This window comes from Pelodiscus sinensis, chromosome 5, assembly GCF_052426305.1.
Source record: "Pelodiscus sinensis isolate ZL-2025 chromosome 5, ASM5242630v1, whole genome shotgun sequence".
NCBI lineage: Eukaryota > Metazoa > Chordata > Testudines > Trionychidae > Pelodiscus > Pelodiscus sinensis.
Window position 1 is genome coordinate 119,229,414 of NC_143056.1, and position 20,312 is coordinate 119,249,725.

The 20,312-nt window shown below is 41.5% G+C and overlaps 1 protein-coding gene across 1 annotated transcript in view; it reads right to left on the reverse strand.

Annotated features, from left to right (window-relative positions):
• Positions 1 to 20,312, reverse strand: part of LOC102451070 (mucin-5B-like) — a 69,150-nt gene that overhangs the window by 35,495 nt on the left and 13,343 nt on the right. The window contains exons 8-17 of the mRNA XM_075928214.2: positions 18,698 to 18,815; positions 15,492 to 15,630; positions 14,629 to 14,730; positions 14,195 to 14,264; positions 13,783 to 13,920; positions 12,652 to 12,816; positions 11,584 to 11,678; positions 8,552 to 8,678; positions 3,666 to 3,915; positions 1,248 to 1,300 (exon numbers count right to left, since the gene is read on the reverse strand). Of these exons, the coding sequence (XP_075784329.2) occupies positions 1,248 to 1,300; positions 3,666 to 3,915; positions 8,552 to 8,678; positions 11,584 to 11,678; positions 12,652 to 12,816; positions 13,783 to 13,920; positions 14,195 to 14,264; positions 14,629 to 14,730; positions 15,492 to 15,630; positions 18,698 to 18,815 (1,257 nt within the window). The remainder of the gene's footprint in view (positions 1 to 1,247; positions 1,301 to 3,665; positions 3,916 to 8,551; positions 8,679 to 11,583; positions 11,679 to 12,651; positions 12,817 to 13,782; positions 13,921 to 14,194; positions 14,265 to 14,628; positions 14,731 to 15,491; positions 15,631 to 18,697; positions 18,816 to 20,312) is intronic.

Consider the following 20,312-nt stretch of genomic DNA (forward strand, 5'->3'; position numbering starts at 1 on the left):
TGACACTTTCACTTTGAGCCTGATCTGCACTGTGTCAGAACTTGAGTATGCAAATGAAGCCCAGGATATTTAAATCCTGGGTTCATTTGCAGTTCCGAAGTGCTTGCTTTGCATCCCTCTGTTGGCAGAGAGGTGCAGGCTAGACACAGCCTCTGGAGAGATGACACTGCCACAGCTGTCAGGCTGAGAAAGGAGCATTCTCCGAGCAACAGCCACATTCCCTTCCTCTTGAGCCAATGACATTTTCTCTCACATTATGGTGTGAATAGACTCAGGGGGGCAGGGCATTTTGGGTCACCCATTCTTTTACATCTGTCAATTTCCATTGACTTTAGCTTCTCTCCAGAAGCAGGACTGAAGGACAGAGGATGCAATCATAGTCACAAAAGTCCTTTGAGTCAGGTGCTGGCTTAAACCAAAGAACCACCTCTGTAAAGAGCAGAGCCAGTATGAAGTTACTGGTATCACTTGTAACTTGTATGATTGATTTATTGTCAGCCTATTAGGGATCAAGGGAAGAAGCAGAAATGTGTATTGAGATGACTAAAGAGCCTTTGAAAGCAGAGCCAACACTTCACACTGATAGACATCGCTGAATTAAAAAAAATGTTTCCACATCTTTAAGATAAAAAAACCCAAGTTTGTCACTGAGAAGTCTTCTGAGAGATCTGCAACCAAGCAATCACTGATTAAAAGCCCTTTTTTCTGTGTCTATCAGATCAATGTAATGTTACTGAATTGCTTGTGAGAGAACTCATTCGTATATATGTATTTGTACACATTCTTCAGTTTCTACCCTGCCAGAGAGAGAAATTGTTTGTAACATTGGAATTAATGCTTTTTTTTGGAAAAGAAACAACAGATGTATTAGTCATATGGCAGATCCTAGATGTGTGTACATTTGAGATGATATGTGCAAAAGGACAGAGAGTCCTAATGAGCCATCTTTCCATCTTTGAAGGACTAGTTATTAAGAGGACCTGAAGCATCTACAAGTGAGAATTACTCTTTTCTCAACTCACGAACTTTGGGAGGGATATCTATTTTTGAAGATTTCAGCAAGTGTGACATTTTTATAAAGAAAATTGTGATCAACAGGCTAATACTCTTGTCTTTAATTAACACATTTCAAGGAGAAACAAGCCATTAATACAAAACATCTATCTATCAAAGAAACTGACAAATACACTGAAAACCATGTGAAATTCCAAATTATAACTCAATGGTAGAATTTAGTAAAGTCTCACCTTTCATTATCACAGTTTCTCCAATGCAGTCTAATCTTCCTCGAATACATTTGCTAAAGATATTCAATAAAATGAGAACTGTATCAGCTCTTTTCATATTCATATGAGAACACAAATAGTAACCAAAAGCATCAGTCACAGTATCGTGAGTGGTTAATATAATCACTCACATACCAAATGGAATTATCACCGTAGGGTGCATCTATATAGCACCCTAAACTCAAAATTTCTTATTTCAATTGTATTTCGAAATAGCATATTTTGAAATTTGGCACATCGACACAGTGCCAAATTTCAAAATTATGCACTATTTCGAGACATCTCTTAATCCTTGTGGAACAAGAATTACAGGAACGCAAAAATAGCATGCTCGTTATTTTGAAAAATATTTCAAGATAACAGGCACATTTAAAAGACACAAGGTAGCTATTTCAGGATTCTTCCAATATCCCAAAACAGCCCTGTTTTCTAAACGTACCCTTAGAGAGAAGAAGGGCAAACAATTCTTAGGTTCTGTTCTCTCATTGGCAACAGTTCACCTCAGGCGTTCTGCATCTGTTTCTTCGTGGTACTCACCTACTTAAGGGAGGTCCTAGGATGCTAAATTAAGTAGTATTTATTAAATACTTTGAGATCCTCCAGTGAAAATTGAGTATATAAGTGTACTTTATTATAATTTGATGATTCTCTGTGATTTTGGTTAAGATATTGAGCTATTTGAAAAATGCAGCTTTTTTCATGGAAAATTTAAATCCTTTTATCATTTTAGTTTTTGTCAACTTCTTGATTATTCAGTGCTGAAATTTTTTGTTCTGAAGACCATTTTTGGCTCCACAGTATTCTGCTTTTGAAAAGGTAAGTATGTTCTGATCTCCTTTCTATTTTTCATATAAAAAGAAGACATCTTCTGTGAAAATAAGTTTTTTTCACAAAATTGTAATATTGGAAAAAAACATTTTGTCATCAAAGTAACATTTGGGGGAAAAAATGAAATTTCAAATGGCCCTAATACTGCAGGAGTAGCAGGGCTGTCCTTATCCATATACAGAATATGCAGTTGAATAGAGAACCTGAAAAGCTGGGGCTCCACTTGCTTTAGGCCATGTCTTCACTATGGAGAAAATCGATACTGCTGCAATTGATCTTCCAGAGTTTGTTTTAGTGGGTCTACTAAAGACTCACTAAATTGAACTCAGAGGCTGGCCACTGAGTGGGGATGGCATGGAAACTTGAATTAAGGTACATCAACTCTAGTTATATAATTAATGTAGATGGAGCTGGGTATCTTAATTTGACCTTCTCCTTTAGTCTAGAACTGGCCTTAAGGCCCACCCACCAGCCTCTTCCTATCCCTGTTTTGTTGCTCTGCTTCCTCCAGAGAGGATCTAGTTAACTTAAAAGTGAAAAAGCTTGCCAGATTTATTAGCAGAACATTGAACCTGTAATAGAGCCATTCAATTGGTAATTAATCAATTTAATAGGCATTTACCACCCACCAACACCCCTGTCAGTTTCTGAACTTTCTGTGTGATGCCAAGTCTACACTTCAGGAGAAAGTCAACTTAAAATACGCAGCTCCTGCTCTGTAATAAATAGCATAGCTGGAGTTGACATACCTTACACCAAATTTCTGTGGTGTCCCCACAATGGGAGGTTGACAGGAAAGAACCTCTCCCATCAAGTTCCCTTACTTCACAACACCACATGGAGCACCAGGGTCAATGGGGGCGCCATCAATGGTCAATTTAGTGAGCCCTTACTAAACCCACTAAACAGAATCCTTGAAGATTTATCTCCAGAACATCCATCTGTAAATATAGATAAGCCCTTAGTCTACAGGCCCTTAGTTTAAAATATTTCATGACTGTGTTGCTGAAGATTATAAAATCACATCTCTAAAAAATCATCCCCCCCCCCCCCCGCCCCATGCTGGCTGCCATTGGTCATAGGGGAACCAGTTTAACAGTGTTGTGTAGGACCCATAAATCTTAAGGACAGCCCTGAGGAGTAGGATTCTTGAAGCCAGAACATTCATAAATCTGCCATTGCATCTCACATTTGCTTCCACCCAATATTCTCCTTTCATTTTCTATTGTTCATTATTCCTTCCCCACTTGCCACTGCCCACCCCCTAAGTCCCTGTTAATGCCATTTCTACTCTGCCAGACCTTTGACTTATTGCCTCCTGACTTCTGAAGAATTTTCAATTTCTTTTCCCTTTCAATGAACTTCACCGATGCCCACTGCAGCATCTCCCCATGGCTCTCACTTCCCATTGTTATAGCAATCCCTTGTTCACTATTAGAACAGTTGGACTGGTGGGACCTGACCTAGTATTGTCAAATAGAAAATGTCATCATTCCTTGGTAGGATATGAATTTGTTCCTCATAAGGACTCCAGTATGTGAAACCACTTACCACATGAGTTTGCCCTCTTGGAATGATTTCCCAGCTTGAATCAGCTTGTCCTTATAGTAACATGGACAGTCTTCTGGAGACGCACATTTATCATCATGCAGGTAGGTCTCCTTGGGGCAACCACAGCCCTCTACGGGACTGCTTGGGATATTACACAGCAGATCAGGCTCACTCAGAGAGCGGCAGGAATGATTACAGAACTTCACATCGTAGCTGAATACCATCGTTTCGGGACAGTCCTTGGAGACATCTTTGCAAGACAAATAAAACAAGGACCCAAATAGGTCTGTGATCTGCAGGGTTGAATTATCACCCTGCTCCTGATGTAGACATATATACTGTTCCCTCTAACAATGAGAGCTCTTCTCCAAAGGAAAGTGTTGGAACCCTCCTTAATGAAGATATTTAGAATTAATTAATTCAAAACACTGAAATATATAATAAGACAAAATCCTCCACAGGCAGGAGATAAATTAGATGTTTGAATAGAACTGTCATCTCAAATGGCTACATGTCATGGCCCAAACATTTCATACTTTGGACACGTACTTGTGTTTAAAAATAAAACTGTGATTTGCATTACTACTGAGTGTCACAGTTTAGAGCACCTGCACCTCTTTTCCCCCTCTACGGTGCAGCAACAGCATGCATTCTAGAATCCAGACCCCTTCGCCATCATCCCTCCTGGGCAGGGTTTTTCCACGCTGCAAATTCCCTGTGTTATTCCTCAGCAGGTCAGACTGGCTAAGCAGACCTGCTTAGCTTTCTTTCTAGATATTAGAAACATCATAATTGCCCACTGTTAAGTTGCCACACTCCTCTTTCTTAACAAGAACATTTATAATTAAAGGCTACGTCTAGACTGCCATGATTTTGCGGAAATACTTTTAACGGAAAAGTTTTTCCGTTAAAAGTATTTCCGCAAAAGAGCATCTAGATTGGCACAGATGCTTTTGCGCAAAAAGTACTTTTGCACAAAAGCATCCATGGCCAGTCTAGATTTTGCGATTTTGCGCAAGAAAGCCCCGATTGCCATTTTAGCCATCGGGGCTTTTTTGCGCAAAACAATTCTTCCCTGTCTACACTGGCCCTCTTGAGCAAGTATTCTTGCGCAGGAGGGCTTTTTTCCGAGCGGGAGCGTGAAAGTATTTGCGCAAGAAGCACTGTTTTTGTACATTACAAAGTCAGTGCTCTTGCGCAAATTCAAGCGGCCAGTGTAGACAGCTGGCAAGTTTTTGCGCAAAAGTGGCTGCTTTTGCACAAAATCTTGCCAGTCTAGACGCACCCAAAGAGAATTATAGAAAACATATTAAAAATAATTAAAGAACCTATACCCGTGCTAATGATGCTTATGAGAGATCACCCTCCCCTGATCAACCCCAACGAAGGCTCTGGTAGGGGGTCAGTTTTTCAAAATCCACAGCAAGACATCTCTGTGATTACAAGTTCATAACTCCTTTTTGCTTAGAACAAGAATCTTTGTGAATAGGTCAGGTCCTTCCAGTCTTTCCCAGGAAGGATTGGGGCCTCCCTTGGAGAAAAGGTCCTGTCTGTTTGCTGGATCAAAAAGCAGGCCTTGGGTCATTTTAAACTCTCCCTATTTATCGAAAAGTCCTTTCTTTGTCTGTTGGTAGCTAACGAGTCCAGTTTGAACGAGAATATGCAAGCCTCTGCAGCTGGTGGCAGCTCTTTGGAGGTGTTACAATCCAAGAGAATTTGCCTAATTACCTCCTCCCTGTACTCCCCTCCCCATCCACTGTTATTCGCTCCTGTGGTCATCCTCTCCCATGAAATTACATACAGTCCCTGGCTCTCAATGATACATAAATTTAGTAGAATAAGATCAACCAAAGATTTAATGAGACTCCAGTTAAGAGTAATTTGAAAAAACAAATAAACCACTATTATTCTAAGTGTGGGCAGCTGCCAGAGTATTTTGCTGTTGACATGCTGCTGCCAAAGAAACTGTGTGTAGTTTCTAGAAGTTCTCTGGAGAAGAATGAAAAAATGGAATGACTCTTGGAGCATTCCTGGAGAAAAAGGGAAACAAAGTCATTGGGCTTCTCTGCCTGGACTGAAAGGCAAGGTATCAAGTCTAACATGGTTCAGTTATCCCTCTCAGCAAGTGGAAGGCTGAGAAAACTTCACAGGCTCTGGAGGAGTGGCATCTTCCTCCACTCTGCTGCAGGTATGTGGTAAAATAACCTTGGTTACACTCAGAGGCAGGTAGCTCCTGCCATTTTAGCTGGTGCCAGATTATGGGGAAGAGACAAAATGGAGGGGCAATGCTGTGTCCTTTGTGGCTATAGGTCAGTTCAAGTGCCTCTGAAAGGGCATGAGACTTGGTGGTGTTGGGCAGTGCAGGTCTAAATTAGATGGAGGGCTGGGACAAATTTTGGGGTCATCAGAGGGGCAAATGTTGCTTCATCATTGTGCCTTTGTTGAACAATTTAGGGATTAGAACTTTACTGAGTGGGACTATGGGGTTTTATGAGAAGAGGATGCTTGATTGTACTATTCACTGTTAAAGGTATGTAACCTTTGAGATTTGAGCTGCCTTGTATCTGGCTTCACCCCTGTACTTTTTTAATATCTCTGCGGCATCTGAAAGAGCCTTGGGAATCAACCCGGTGTGAAACCCAGGTGAAATGGAGCACAATCTGGCCTATCTACTCATTCTCTCATGAATAATGCTGCACAACCGATTCTCTTCTTAGAACAGGTATGTTCCCAGACGGTACTTATTCTTCTTCAAATAAGTCTGAAGGCAAAGACGTATTGTGGTGGTTGAACAATTAGTATTTTTCCCAGAGTGTGAGGGTAATTTGGGGTATTGTGTGAAGCTGATATTACCCATTTCAGCATGAGTGAACAGTCTTTTGTTTCTTAAACCAGTGCTACAGCCCTCTCCTGCTATTCATAATGTAGCTCCTAACTTTTGGCACACTCTAAAGTGCATCTCGTTCTTCAATTCTTCACCTGTCAGGAAAGCTTTCAATAGACAGACACTCTAATACATACAGCTGTATGTTTCTAAGCTAATCAGCTATCAAATACACAGTGTGCCTTTTGAATTACCCTACCACATTTTGTTAAATTGCTTGTAATGTAACTTTAAATTCTTTCTATAAGGTGCTACTCTAATTACATTGTTTAATTCATCTGGAAAATTCAAGTAGCCTCAAAGGCATGTAATTAACCAATAGACAGACAAACTGTAGTAGATCCAAGGGCAATCTAAATTGCATAGATACCATTATCTCATTGCTTTATATTCAGATAGGTTTCCAATCAAGAAATCATGCATAGGAAAGGTGAGAGATCTTCCGAAACAGTTGCCAGTTGTTAATAAGCAGCTATTTATTATTAAATAGCCAGATACTTTGCAAACAGGCTATTTATTTGTACCCTGGACCCCTTAACTCCATTCATCTGATGAAGTGGGTTGTGCCCACGAAAACTCATGATACCATATACATTTTTTTTGTTAGTTTCTAAGGGTATGTCTACACTGCCACCCTAGTTCGAAGTAGGGTGGCTAATGTAGGCATTCCAACATGCATTTAAATATCCCGGGCTTCATTTGCACGTTCCCGGGTGCCGTCATTTTTAAATGCCCCGTAGTTCGAACTACCTGTCCACGGCTACACACAGCACAGACCAGGTAGTTTGAATTAAAGCTCCTAATTCAAAATACCGTTAAACCTCCTTGGACTCGTTGCTGTGAGCCTGGCTGCACTTTCTGCAGGCTGCCATCAGGAAGGTTCATTGGGGGCTGTCAGTATCCAGGAGGCTCTGCGGGAGAGCTTCCACCTTGAGGAGCACTAAGAGCCTCCCTGGTCTGCCCCACTTGGGGCTTGTGCCTCATTCCTCCCTCACATCCTTCCACTTACCCCTCCCTGACTCCCTTCCTGATGTCAGATAAAATATATGTATTTTCATGAACACAAACTTTCTTTATTTAACAAAACTGCAGGAAAATGAAACTCTGGTGAGACTGGGGAAAGAAGGCAGGAGAGGGGAAAAGAGAGGGTGGGAGAGGGGAGGGGGAAACCTGGGACGAAGGAGCTGGAAGGGGGAAGCAAGGGGAAGAAGCGGGAGGGGAAGCTCAGGGTTCAGGGTTGGGGGTCTTGCTGGACCAACTTGATTGTCATGCAAACCTGCTCCTGGGTTCACATGTGGCCTTTGGTGGCCGGACTGGCAACTATCCTGCCATAGACGACCACGTTCCCCCATCTAGTGTGGAGATCACGGACATTGGGAGCATCCTCCCCAAACCTGAATAAGGTCCATGATCTCCGCCCTAGACCAGGAAGGCACACGCCCTAGACCAGGAAGGCTCCTGGGAGCTGGCAGACTGCTCCTGGGAGCGGTGGAGGGCTGGGTGCCAGTTGCTTGCTGGCTCATGTTTTGAGGCCACTGGGTCAGGGGCAGTGACTGCTGGCTCTGGGCTGGGAGGCTTGTAGCTGGCACAGGCACTGTGGCCAGAGTCTATCCCTTTAAGGGCTCTGGGGAGGGGTGGGGGAGAGGAGTGTTCATGGTTGAGGGTAGAGTGGCCACCAGGGCACCCAGGGAAGGGCTAGAGGCCCCCTATTTCAATATAAGTGTCTATACTGCACTTATTTTGAAATAGCAATTTCACAATTGGCATTATTCCTCGTGGAATGAGGTTTACCAATTTCAAAATAAGCCCTCCGCTATTTTGATTTAATTTTGAAATAGCGGTTGGCTTGTGTAGATGCTGCTACTTTGAAATAACCTTGATGTGTAGACATACCCCTAGATACCTGTCACTTTGACACATGAGCACAAAACATAATAGTTTCAACAGCAGAAAATCTCCAAAATGTGTTCTCCTATGCACGTTACCATGTTAGTACACTTACCACAGATGCCAGGCCTCCAACCTTGCAAGTGTACTCCTCTTGCAGCACAATCTCTGAAGTATGAGGATAGCACACTGCACAGGGCCTCTTCACTCTTCTCAGCATTGCAAGTGTCATAAACACAGTTCTAGGCAACACACAAGGAAACTGATAGTATGATGAGAGCTTGAGCCGCAGAAACAACAGAGCCGTTTTAAATGTTTACATGCTCAAAAGTTTGTTGCCAGTGAGACTTAACACTCAATATTTGAAAGCCAAAGAAAGCTGCTTTTTTTTGGAGTACAAAGGGAATAAATGCAACTTTATTGTGCAATTATGTTTGCAACTTTAAAGGTACCTCGTTTATTGCCTCCTCATAATACCACACATTTGAAACTGAAACCCTGATCCTTCACACTAGATGGGGGAATAAAGATGACCTCTAACATCTGAGCCAAAGGAAGAGCTCTGTTAGCTTTCACCTACAGAAATACCCTTATAATTTTTCTAAGTTGCAAACTAATAGAAGGCAATATGCTCGCACAGTGCCCACACCTTCTCAGATGACAGTAATGGGAAAAGTTCTCCCATTTGAAATAAATAGAGGCTATGTCTAGACTGCAGGCTTCTTTCAGAATAAGCTTTTCTGGAAGAGATCTTCCAAAAAAACTTCTGAAATGAGTGTCTACGCAGTGAAAGCGCATCAAAGGCGATATGCTTTTTCGAAATGAATGAACAATTGCATTTAAGCTGTGATTACTGTGGACAGAGTGGCAACCAGGGCACCTGTGCTTTTTCCTCTTTTGTTTCCTTTCAAAAGAACTCCCTCTTCCCCGTCCACACACGCCTTTTTCCAAAAAAGCTCTTTCGGAAAAAGGCTTCCTCCTTGTAGAAAGAGGTTTACCAATGTCGGGAAAACTTCTCTGTTCTTTCAATTTTCTTTCGAACAAACACAATTGCAATATGGATGGAACTGGAGTTTTTTTGAAAAAACTCTGCAATGTAGACATACCCTAAAGGAGGACAGGGTCAGCGATGTAATGCTCATTGAAATCAACAGGAGCAGCAAAACTATCCACAACAGGATTCATTCATGGTGTTGATTTATTGCACCCTATTTTAAATAATAGCTGGCACATGAGTTTTCAGTTAGATTAATCATTTGGAACATTAGAAGGGTAACTTATAGCCCATTTTTAAAGGGACCCAAAGGCAGAAGTAATGAACAATGTGTATGGAGAAGGGGAGCTGAGAACCATTGAACCATATGATAAACATTGCATATAATGGAAACCACTACAGGCCAGGGGGAGCTGCAGCACCCTAATTCCAGAACGTAGGCCCAAAGGCACATTGAACAAGTCAAAGGTAAAATCCCAGGTGATTTCTAAATGACTTGTATTTAAAAAAAAAAAAAACCCAACCTCTGGATAATATTTTTTTCAGAAACTTATTTACCGTCAGAATAAACCTGACCATTTTCACACCAAGCCAGTTTTCCATTTCATAATTACAGAGGTGCAGAATCAGCTAAGGACAGTCTGTGGCAATTTTAAAGGGAGGGACTGATGTCTCTTCATCACAAGTAGGATATAAAAGATGCTGATGCTGAATATATTCTTTCAATAATAGGTTAGATTATCTTCTAGGAAAAACAAAGTGCACAGAGAGCTCATATCTTAGCTTACTTTATTCAGTTTCTTTTACTGAGACCTAAAGATCGTACCATTTCACAGTGAAAAGGAGCTGGCACCATTTGTGGCAAGATATCAAACTATTTAGTGTAGGTGCCTTACTGGCTACTAAGGTCCCCGGTCCAGCAAAACACCAAGGCCTATGCTTTATTTAAACATCTGAGCAGAGGCATTGACTACAATGTGGCCAAGTATCAGAGCTCATCAACATTTTTTTCATTGGAAATTTTTTTGGGGAAAAATGCATCTTTCCTCAGAATAAAAATTCTTGCAAAAGTTTCATTTGGTTGAAATGTTTTTGGTTTTGTGAAGAAAAGGGAATAATGGAAACAAAAATAATGTAGTAGAAATTTTACATTTTAACTAAAAGTATTTTAATTTGGATTTTGGTTTAAAAAATGCTATCAAGGTCAAAATGGCACCATTTTTAAGGTATCACAGGATTTCTTGTTGTTTTGACCATTTAAAGACTCCCCTTTTAATTCATTTTTTTAATTTTTCTTTAATTTAGTATTACATCTTGAAAGCTTGACAATAAAGTATCATCTTCTACAAATATTATCCAAAGTAGCAAGGCTGACAAATAAGGTTGATGTATTTTTACAGCAATTCCCCTATGCTTCTCAGATAGCTTGGAAAAACTATGTTATTTGTATTAATTTCATTGCTCATGCAATGCAGGATACTGTACATCTACACTGTACAACTATTTTGAAATAAGCTATTCCGGAATAGCTATTCCAAAATAGCTTATTTTGAAATAGCCTGTCTACACTGCAGGGAATCCTCAAAATTAGGCAGGCTTCCCTAATGTAGATGTTATCTCAGTTTAGAGCCCCAGGAGCCACTGAGGAGGAATAACTTAAAATGGCCCTGGTGATGGGCTATTTCGACATAGCTGCAGTGGAGCATCTACACACACCTTATTTCAAAATAGCTATTTCTGAATAGGCGTTATTCCGTATCGAATGAGGTTTACAGAAGTTGGAATGAGCCATCCATTATTTTGAATTTATTTCAAAATAATAGAATTGCTATGTAGACGCTCGCATTTTTATTTTGAAATAACGCTAGTTATCTCAAAATAACAATTCAGTGTAGACGCACCCCCAATGGTGCCAGCACAGCAGCCCTAGGAAGAGTGTGTGTTAATTAGTTTATGTTACCCCAACTGGGTCTATAGTAGAAAAGACCCACAGACCCCGGCAGAATATTCTTAAACTCTAGTTTTGTTACTTCCTCATTGGCATCAATACATGTATTTTTAAACAGAAACTAGAATACAGCATGTATTCCCTACCTGAGCAGAATACATTTATGACAGGTCAAATTTTGGACTACACTAGAACAATTCCTTACCTTGACATATGAAGAGTGATCTACAACTGAATGACAGGCAGAAAATACACCACTTGTATTAGACAGAAGTTCACACCAGTGCTTCCCAAATTTTTCTGAAAGAGAAAACATGGATAAATGGCCCAAAGTAACATGTGAAAATTTATATCTCCAACTTTTTCCAAGGCTTTGCAAGTCTATACAATGTTTTTCATTTTGAAGATATTTTACAGCATTCAGCCAAGAGTGGAGGGATAGACAATCAGACACTATGGTGCTGAATGTGATTAGATTAACAGATACAGTGAACAGAGAGATATACACATGTCTGAACATTTTCATTTGCTACTAACATTGTTCCTAAGGTTAAGACTTGCAGAACAGATGTTAGCATGCATTTATATCAATTATTTTTTCCAGCTCACTACTAATTACACAAGCAAGTAGTCACGTTAACCACCACTAACTAGCCATGTGGCCACTAGCAGATTGTAGCTTTCATAACACATGGTGGCACTTATTGACGTGAAACTGGGAGATATGGCTGTGCAAAGGTACAGTTTGTTCACGAACTAGCCACACTCAACCAGCCAAATAGCCATGTTGTTCAAGCCAAGTAGCCACACTCAACTGGCCAAATAGCCACCTGTGACTAGTGGCTAGTGTGTTGGACAACATGGTTCTATGGAATACAGGGTCAGGATCATACGGCCAAATCCTCAACTAGTACAATACGGTGCTGTTCCATTGATTTCTTTGGTGACAAGCTGAATATATGGACCTGACTGTTAATAACAAAATATTTGTAAACTTTAAAGTCTTTTATTTTAATACAAATTTGAGTTCTCAAATTAATTAGCAATCAAAGAAATTTGAAAGCACCACATATTTCTGTATTGGTATGTATGTTCCATTTTAAAAACAACGCTATCACCTTGAAAACATGGAAGAACAACCTTTTTAGGTTAAATCCATATCCAGAAGAAACTATTGTGATCTGTCTTCTAATAGCATTAGCTCTTGCTTGTGTAATGTTCCTACAAAAATGCAAAAGGCATTTAGCTCTGGAACATCAGTGAGGAGAAGTACCTTTGTCCACACTGTTTGCACAAGGGTCCTCAAAGTTGTCTTCAACATCTGGACAACTGCCCCTCGTCTTCCATGAGTTACCAAAGGCTGATGCTGAATCCTCCACCACTCCACTAATTGTTCGAAAATCATCATTCTGTATGTTGTTGAAATTGCCACAGAGACCTGGGTGGGGGCAAAAACCAAATCAAATGATATTAAAAGGGTTTTGAAATTCAGAGGGATGCACTTGCTCTGGGTATCCATCCAGGGAGTAAGAAACAAACACTTATCTTGCATGGTATATTTAATGTCCCCACACAGTAAAATTTATTTACGGTATAATTTTTATTTTCCTATACTACAGTAGGACCAAGGGGTCCCAACAGCATTTGGTGCTGTACATACACATAATGAGAGGTAGGCCCTGCCTCAAAGACATGGCAAAAAATGTTGGAGAAACAGAATATTACCCCTTTTTACAAGCAGGAAACAAAGGCACAGAGAGGTTAAGGGATTTGCCCAGAGTGTAACTGAAAGTGGAAAAATTACACATTTAATCCACATCCCCTGAGTCTGGGCCCAACACCCTACCCTGACTCGTGCACCCCCTCCAGACCTTGTCTGTATTGCTGCACTCCCACACCCTGCCATATGCCCCCACACACCTACCAACCTCCTGCCCTGATTCTTACAGAGATGATCTAGATACTGCTTGGTCCTGCCTTGAGGGCAGGGGACTGGACTTGATGATTGCTCAGGGTCCCTTCCAGTTCTAATATTCTATGATTCTACTCCCACTGCCCTTAGCCCCCCGCCAAGCCCCCATCCTGAACCCACCACATCCCAAAGTCCTTGCCCTGGCTCCTGAACTCACCACAGCCACAGCCTCCTGCCCTGAAGGACCCAAGCAATGCCAGATAAATCTTCTGGTAGTCTAATAATTCAAAAGACTCTCCCATACCACATAATATGAAATTCAATTATCTACCTCAGCAGAGTGGAAGGATTTTGTGGATCCTACTTAGACTTTATTTGTTGTTGTTCCAGGGATGCAAAGTATATCAATAAGGCTCTTAATTCACTAAGGTCAAAGTTGGACAGGAAGGGTCATGGATGTACCATTACAGCATGAGTAGACATATACAATACCAGATGTATGATTTTGGTAAGATGCATCCACTGTTATGAAGAGCTGCATAATGGGTTTTATTTGCACTTGAACCTGCACTCCCAACGAGGTCATGATGTTGATGTAGAATGTCGAGGGTCTGAAGATAGTGATGCCACCTACCGAAAAAACACATCTTTACCAAGAACATACACACAAGTCTGCATCTATGTGAAGAGTTGGCCATACCAAGTTTACACCTCTGTTTACTTGCTCACCGAATGGGAATGAAGCAACTGGAATATTACATCAGATCATGGCCCACCTAGTCCAGTATCTTGACTCTGCTAATGGCCAGAAACAGATTGCTTCAAAGAAATGAGCAAGAATCCTGCAGGAGGCAGGTGTGGGATAACCAGGGGCAGGTGTGAACCCTGAGGAAGGAACACTGACCTCTTGTTATTGGCAGCACCGCAATGAAATTATTGATGTAGACATTTCCACAGGAACAGAGTCGTATGTTCTGAAAATGGAAAATGAAATATGCCACAATGACAATCCAGTATCAAAGAAACAAGGACCCATGAGATCTATGTTTGGTTCTTGACTCTGTCATAGTCTTGCTATGTGGGTCTCTATGTTCTACAGGGATAATACTAAATCCCCTCACCCACCCTTCAACAATCTCACCTGTTTAAATTGCCAGCTCTTTGGGGAAAGGCCTGCCTTTTCTTACATGTTTATACAGAGCCTAACAGAATGGAGCTCTGATCTTGTAGGGGAATATTACAAACATTTAACCAAAACAATGCAGGCATGACGGCGGCTGGATGCTTTTTCCCGGCCCTTACATTTGTTTTTAACCTAAGTCATTATCAGTGACTTACAAGGGCTCCTAATGTGACTAATACATTCTTCAAGCAAGTCATAGTACTTGATACTCCACACTGAATGATCTCTCCAGCAACCACAAACCTGCTGCCAACGTCCTGAAACAAAGCCAGAAAAACAGATATGTGATCCATCTTCTGTCATATAAAAAGAAGCAAGCAGTAAGGAAAATAGATCTGTGTGTGTGTGTTTACACAGCACCTTAAACTCAAAATAAGATGCACAGTTTGCACTATACAAATTGCGTACCTTATTTTGAATGTATTTCAAAATAGCTTATTTTGAAATTTGGCATGTCTACACAGCACCAAATTTTGAAATAAAGTGCTATTTCATGCCATTCCTTAACCTGATTGACAATCGAAAAATATTTTGAAATAACGGGTGGCTTGTGTAGACGTGGGGTAGCTATTTCAGAATACCTCCATGCAGTGTAGATGTACTCTAAAAGTTTTATAGGGAAATAAGAAAGGAACCAGACATGCCAACTCCAATTGCAAAATGTTTATCTTTCGCTCCCACTTAAAATCATGCCTGTTACGCTTTCCCTTATGATCCATTCCATCAGCATCTGCTACTAGTCTATTTTTCGAAGTACTACTTGGAGTTTGATCTTTGTAGAAGAAGGGGCCAACTCCTCAACCTTCATTTGCCAGACAATTGTCCACCAGTACAAAGTGAGGAAATCTGCACTTATAGGTCTACTGGAAAAGTAAATAGGACCACTCCTGCTTAAAAGCTAAGCTTAAGTGCTTTGCTAGACTGGGGACTATCTGAGCAAATAAAGCAATGAAGCTCTAACATATCTTAATTTTTTAGCCTAACAGATTAAAAAAAAATAAGAAGCTCTTTTTCCTACCTTAGCTAAGACATAATGACAATTGCCATGAAAAATGAACTCTTTGTTATCAAATGTGCTAACGTGGAATCCTCCCTTTATACTGCAATTTCCAGAAAGAGGCCGAGACACACAAACCCACTGGCCACCAGCACAGGTACTATAAAAAGAAAAAATGAGCAGTTAAAATAGGAATACATCTGAGGAGATCTCATCTGTGTCCAAAACTTGAGATGTCTGCACAAGTCAGTTGGATCTTCTTTGTAGAGCTGTCTGAAAGTCAGAATGTCCATTTCACAGGAAATTTCAACATTTTGAAATGTGTTTTCTTTCTGATTCAGAAGAAAAAAAAACATTTTCAAATTTTCCTGCCAAACAGAAATGACAAAATGTTTCCGTTTGCGAAAATTTTCATTTTGGAATTTTGAAAATTTGTTTTGAATTTTGTTTTATAATATTTTATATTACTTAATGACATACACTATTATGAGCTGATACGTCATAATGTGTCATAATATAATGGTTGAAATGGTTTATTCTTTTTATTTCATTTCATTTTAAAAATAATCTATGGTAGTTGCTACTTAGAATTGATTGATTGGTTGATTATCTTCTTTTCCAGATCAAATTGTTTCCTGTTTGTGCTGTAACTAAACAGTTTGGGGGGGAAAAATTCAGAATTCCCTGAAACAAAACTTTGAAATTCCTCCACCTAAAATTTCAGAAACATTTTTTAAAATTGAGAAATATTATTGAGCCTCCCCTTCCTCCCCCCGCCCATCACTGATTGGTTGAGAGATGGGGCAGGACACGCCTCTCCCAACAGCCATGGTGGGAGCGGTGTACTCCAGCCCTGGCCCCCAGAGATGCTAGCAGCAAGCAGTCTGTAGCCTGGCAGTGGGCCGTGGACTGGCATTTGGGAATCGCTGGCCTAAACTATCTTGCACTGCAGATGGAGCTGTTCAACAGGAACACAAGCTAACAGGCCACCTTCTTTCTCGGAGCTATGCACATATAAGGAAAATGGCACAACATGGCCTACTGCTTGGACTTCTTGCGGAGCTAGACACAAAGGAAACATTTGCAAACTGAAGACAAAGCCAGCAGGAAAAACAAGCACGTTTGTCGTGCTTCTCAGCAGCACTAGAATGAAGAATAAAAGTGCAAACTGAAAGCTGGCTAACATCATACACGACAGATCTCTTCAGTGAAACCTTCTATGGGTGGAGACTAGAGGTGGTCTCAAGCTGCAAGGTTTGGATCCAGATCCACACATTCTCAACATTCAGGGGGTTTTAGATCACAGGCTTCTATAGAAACTAATTGTGAATGTGACCCATGTTAACACAGTGTAACTATTGTCTCCCTCCCTTCCCCCTGCCACATTTAGAGGTTTGAGTCCAAGCTAACACACAGGAGAGACTCATGCTTTGAGCTTCTGAAGTCTCAGGTTCAGTATCTGCAAATGACTCCCAACCAGGGTCATAATGCATAAGGGTCAGATCTCACTCTGGGTATGTCTACACTACAAAGTTAATTCAAACTAACGGACGTTAGTTCGAATTAACTTTGATAGGCGCTACACTAGTACTCCGCTAGTTTGAACTTAATTCGAACTAGCGGAGCGCTTAGTTCGAACTAGGTAAACCTCATTCCACGAAGACTAAGCCTAGTTAGAATTACTAGTTCGAATTAAGGGCTGTGTAGCCCCTTAATTCGAACTAGTGGGAGCCTAGCCCTCCCCAGCTTTCCCTGGTGGCCACTCTGGCTGCCAGCCTGGCCACCCAGAAGCAGGTGTGCATGAAAATCAAGGTGGCCCACTGAGACCCCCGACCCTGAGCCCTGAGCTTACAATGGCCGTCCTGGGTCAGACCAAAGGTCCATCTAGCCCAGTAGCCTGTCTGTCGACAGCATCCAACCCTAGGTACCCTGGAGGGGATGGACCAAAGACAGTGACCAAGCCATTTGTCTCGTGCCATCCCCCTCCACCCTTCCACAAACTTTGGGCAGGGACACCACTCCTACCCCCTGGCTAATACCACTCCATGGACCCATCCTCCATCACTTTATCTCACTTCTCTTTAAACTCTGTTCTAGTTCTAGCCGTCACAGCCTCCTGCAGCAAGGAGTTCCACAGGTTGACTATTTGCTTTGTGAAGAAGAACTTTCTGTTACTAGTTTGAAGCCTGCTACCCATTCCTTTCCTTTGGTGTCCTCTAGTCCTTCTATTATGGGAACTAATGGAGAACTTTTCTTTATGCACCCTCTCCACACCACTCATACTTTTAGAGACCTCTATCATATCCCCCTCCATCTCCTCTTCTCTAAGCTGAAAAGTCCCAGTCTCTTTAGCCTCTCTTCATATGGGACCTGTTCCCAACCCCTGATCATTTTAGTTGCCCTCCCCTCTCCCAGCCTCTCTCTTCCCCTCTCCCACCTCCTTTTCCCAGTCTCCCCCAGTTTTGTTCAATAAAGAGATTCTATTTTTGAACACACGTGTCCTTTATTTTGTACATCAGGAAGGGGGGGCTAGGGAGGGATAAGTGGAAGGAGGTGATGGAGGAATGGGGTACAAGCCCCCGATGGGGAGGACTGGGCTGGCTCGGGGTGGAAGTTCTCCTTCAGCCCCCCGATTGTCCCCTCCCCCCGGATGGCAGCCTGCGGCAAGTGCAGCCAGTCTGATGGCTGAGTGCTATGATGTTCCGAGTGTGGGCACTCAGGGCATTCCAAGCCAGGACTGCTTTGCAAGTGGGGCACCCCTGAGAACTGTCTGTCCGGGGTGGGGGTCGGGTCCCTTTAAGCACAGCCCTTGGCTTGCCTGAGACAGCAGCTCCACGCTCTAAGTCCTACTCTGATGCCCTGCCGGCACTGCTTCCGGCCAGCCTTAACCTCTGTTCAGAGTCCACTCAATGTGGACATGCTAGTTCGAATTAGCAAAATGCTAATTTGAACTAGTTTTTAGGTCTAGATGCGCTAATTTGAATTAGCTTAGTTCGAATTAACTAATTCGAACTAAGTTAGTTCGAATTAGCTCTGTAGTGTAGACATACCCTCTGAAACTTAGGAGCCTGAAGTGTGCTGATGGTCAGATGCCAGCGTTTGTGTCAGTCCTATCTTTAGTTAAGACAAATAATTAGGACCAGGGTGCAGAGAAAATGACATTTAACTCATCAAGCTTACTAATAAAAGCATCTGCTATGTTAATATAGTTAAGGTTGTAATCATACCAGTTTTGAGAAGGAGTGGAGTAGGCGCCTCCGATTGCATAGATTTTGCCTTGAAACATGCATGGACAGCTGTCGTTGGGGATGCATTTGTTGCCATTCATGTCATCAAGAATAGTCCCTGTTCAGAAACACTGGTTAATTAATATTAGAGGAAAGAAACTGAAGAAAGTTCAGAAAAGAAAAGGAGCAAACACAGTACATCATACTTGGACACTTCTGCACGTCTGGCTAGGAGTGAATTATATGTTTTAGAGGAAAATTGCATGTCATTTTGCCCATTGCCTGCAGTATTCTGAAAGTTCATCTGTTAGGTGATAAGAGGCATGTCTCACCATGGCTAATATCAAGTGCAAATGGTTTTAATTGCAATGTGATCTTCTGATTCCAAGGGGCTGTGAACTGTCACATTGCTGAAAAGTGACATAGTGTGTGGCATTATTGTAAAGGACAAATGCAAGATTATGATCAAGCCTCCATCAATGTTCCCTCTAAAATTTTCCATCCACGTGCAGAATAAATTTTGCATGTACACCAAGGCATATGCAAATATGCACCACCAAGAGAAACACAAAACCTAGCTGTGAGCACTCTGCTAGCTGGGTGGCATTTGAATTTCTCCTGAGTGGTCACACAAGCGTACAGCTCTTTCAATTTGCTTTTTTATTTCTCCGGGTGGGTAGTGGGATTAGAGCAGATATTCCACAGAGATATTCCACAGAGATTTCAACAACCTACACCCCACCATCAACCTCAGCCTGGACCATTCTATATGAGAGATCCACTTCCTGGACACCACAGTACAAATCAACAATGGAAAATTAGACACCACTCTCTACAGAAAACCCACCGACTCATACAGTTACCTACATGCTTCCAGCTCCCATCCAGAACACACCACACGATCCATCGTCTATAGCCAAGCCCTTCGATACAACCGCATCTGCTCTAATCCCACTGACAGAGACCAGAAGCTTCAGGATCTCTACCAAGCATTTATAAACCTCAACTACCCATTCTGCTACAAAGACCTTTTACATCTGCACTTGAAAGGGAATCTTTGTCCACATATTCATTCTGCTGATACCATTATTGGACCTAACCAAGTGAGTTATAAGATCAAGAACACATATTCCTGCGAATCCAGAAATATAATTTATGCTATCATGTGCCGAAAGTGTCCGTCTGCTGTGTACATTGGACAAACATCTCAGACACTTCGCCAAAGGATTAATGCCCACAAAACAGATATCAGACAAGATCACAAAGAAAAAACAGTTTCTTGCTATTTTAACCAGAAAGGACACTCTCTCAATGACTTAACCACCTGCATTCTGCTACAAAGACCTTTTACATCTGCACTTGAAAGGGAATCCTCTGAACTGTCATTCATGTTAAAATTCGACACTCTCCGAGAAGGAATGAACAAATACTCAAACTATCTTACCCATTACCAAGATAGCTTCCCCAATTATCACCTCTAATACCATTAGCTCACAGACATCCCACTCTCCCCACCTCTAATATCATCAATTCACAGACACTTACCTTCCTTCCTTCCCCCCCCCCCCTGCATCCCCCTCCTGTTCTGAAATGTGATTTGTCCTTTTCATATGTG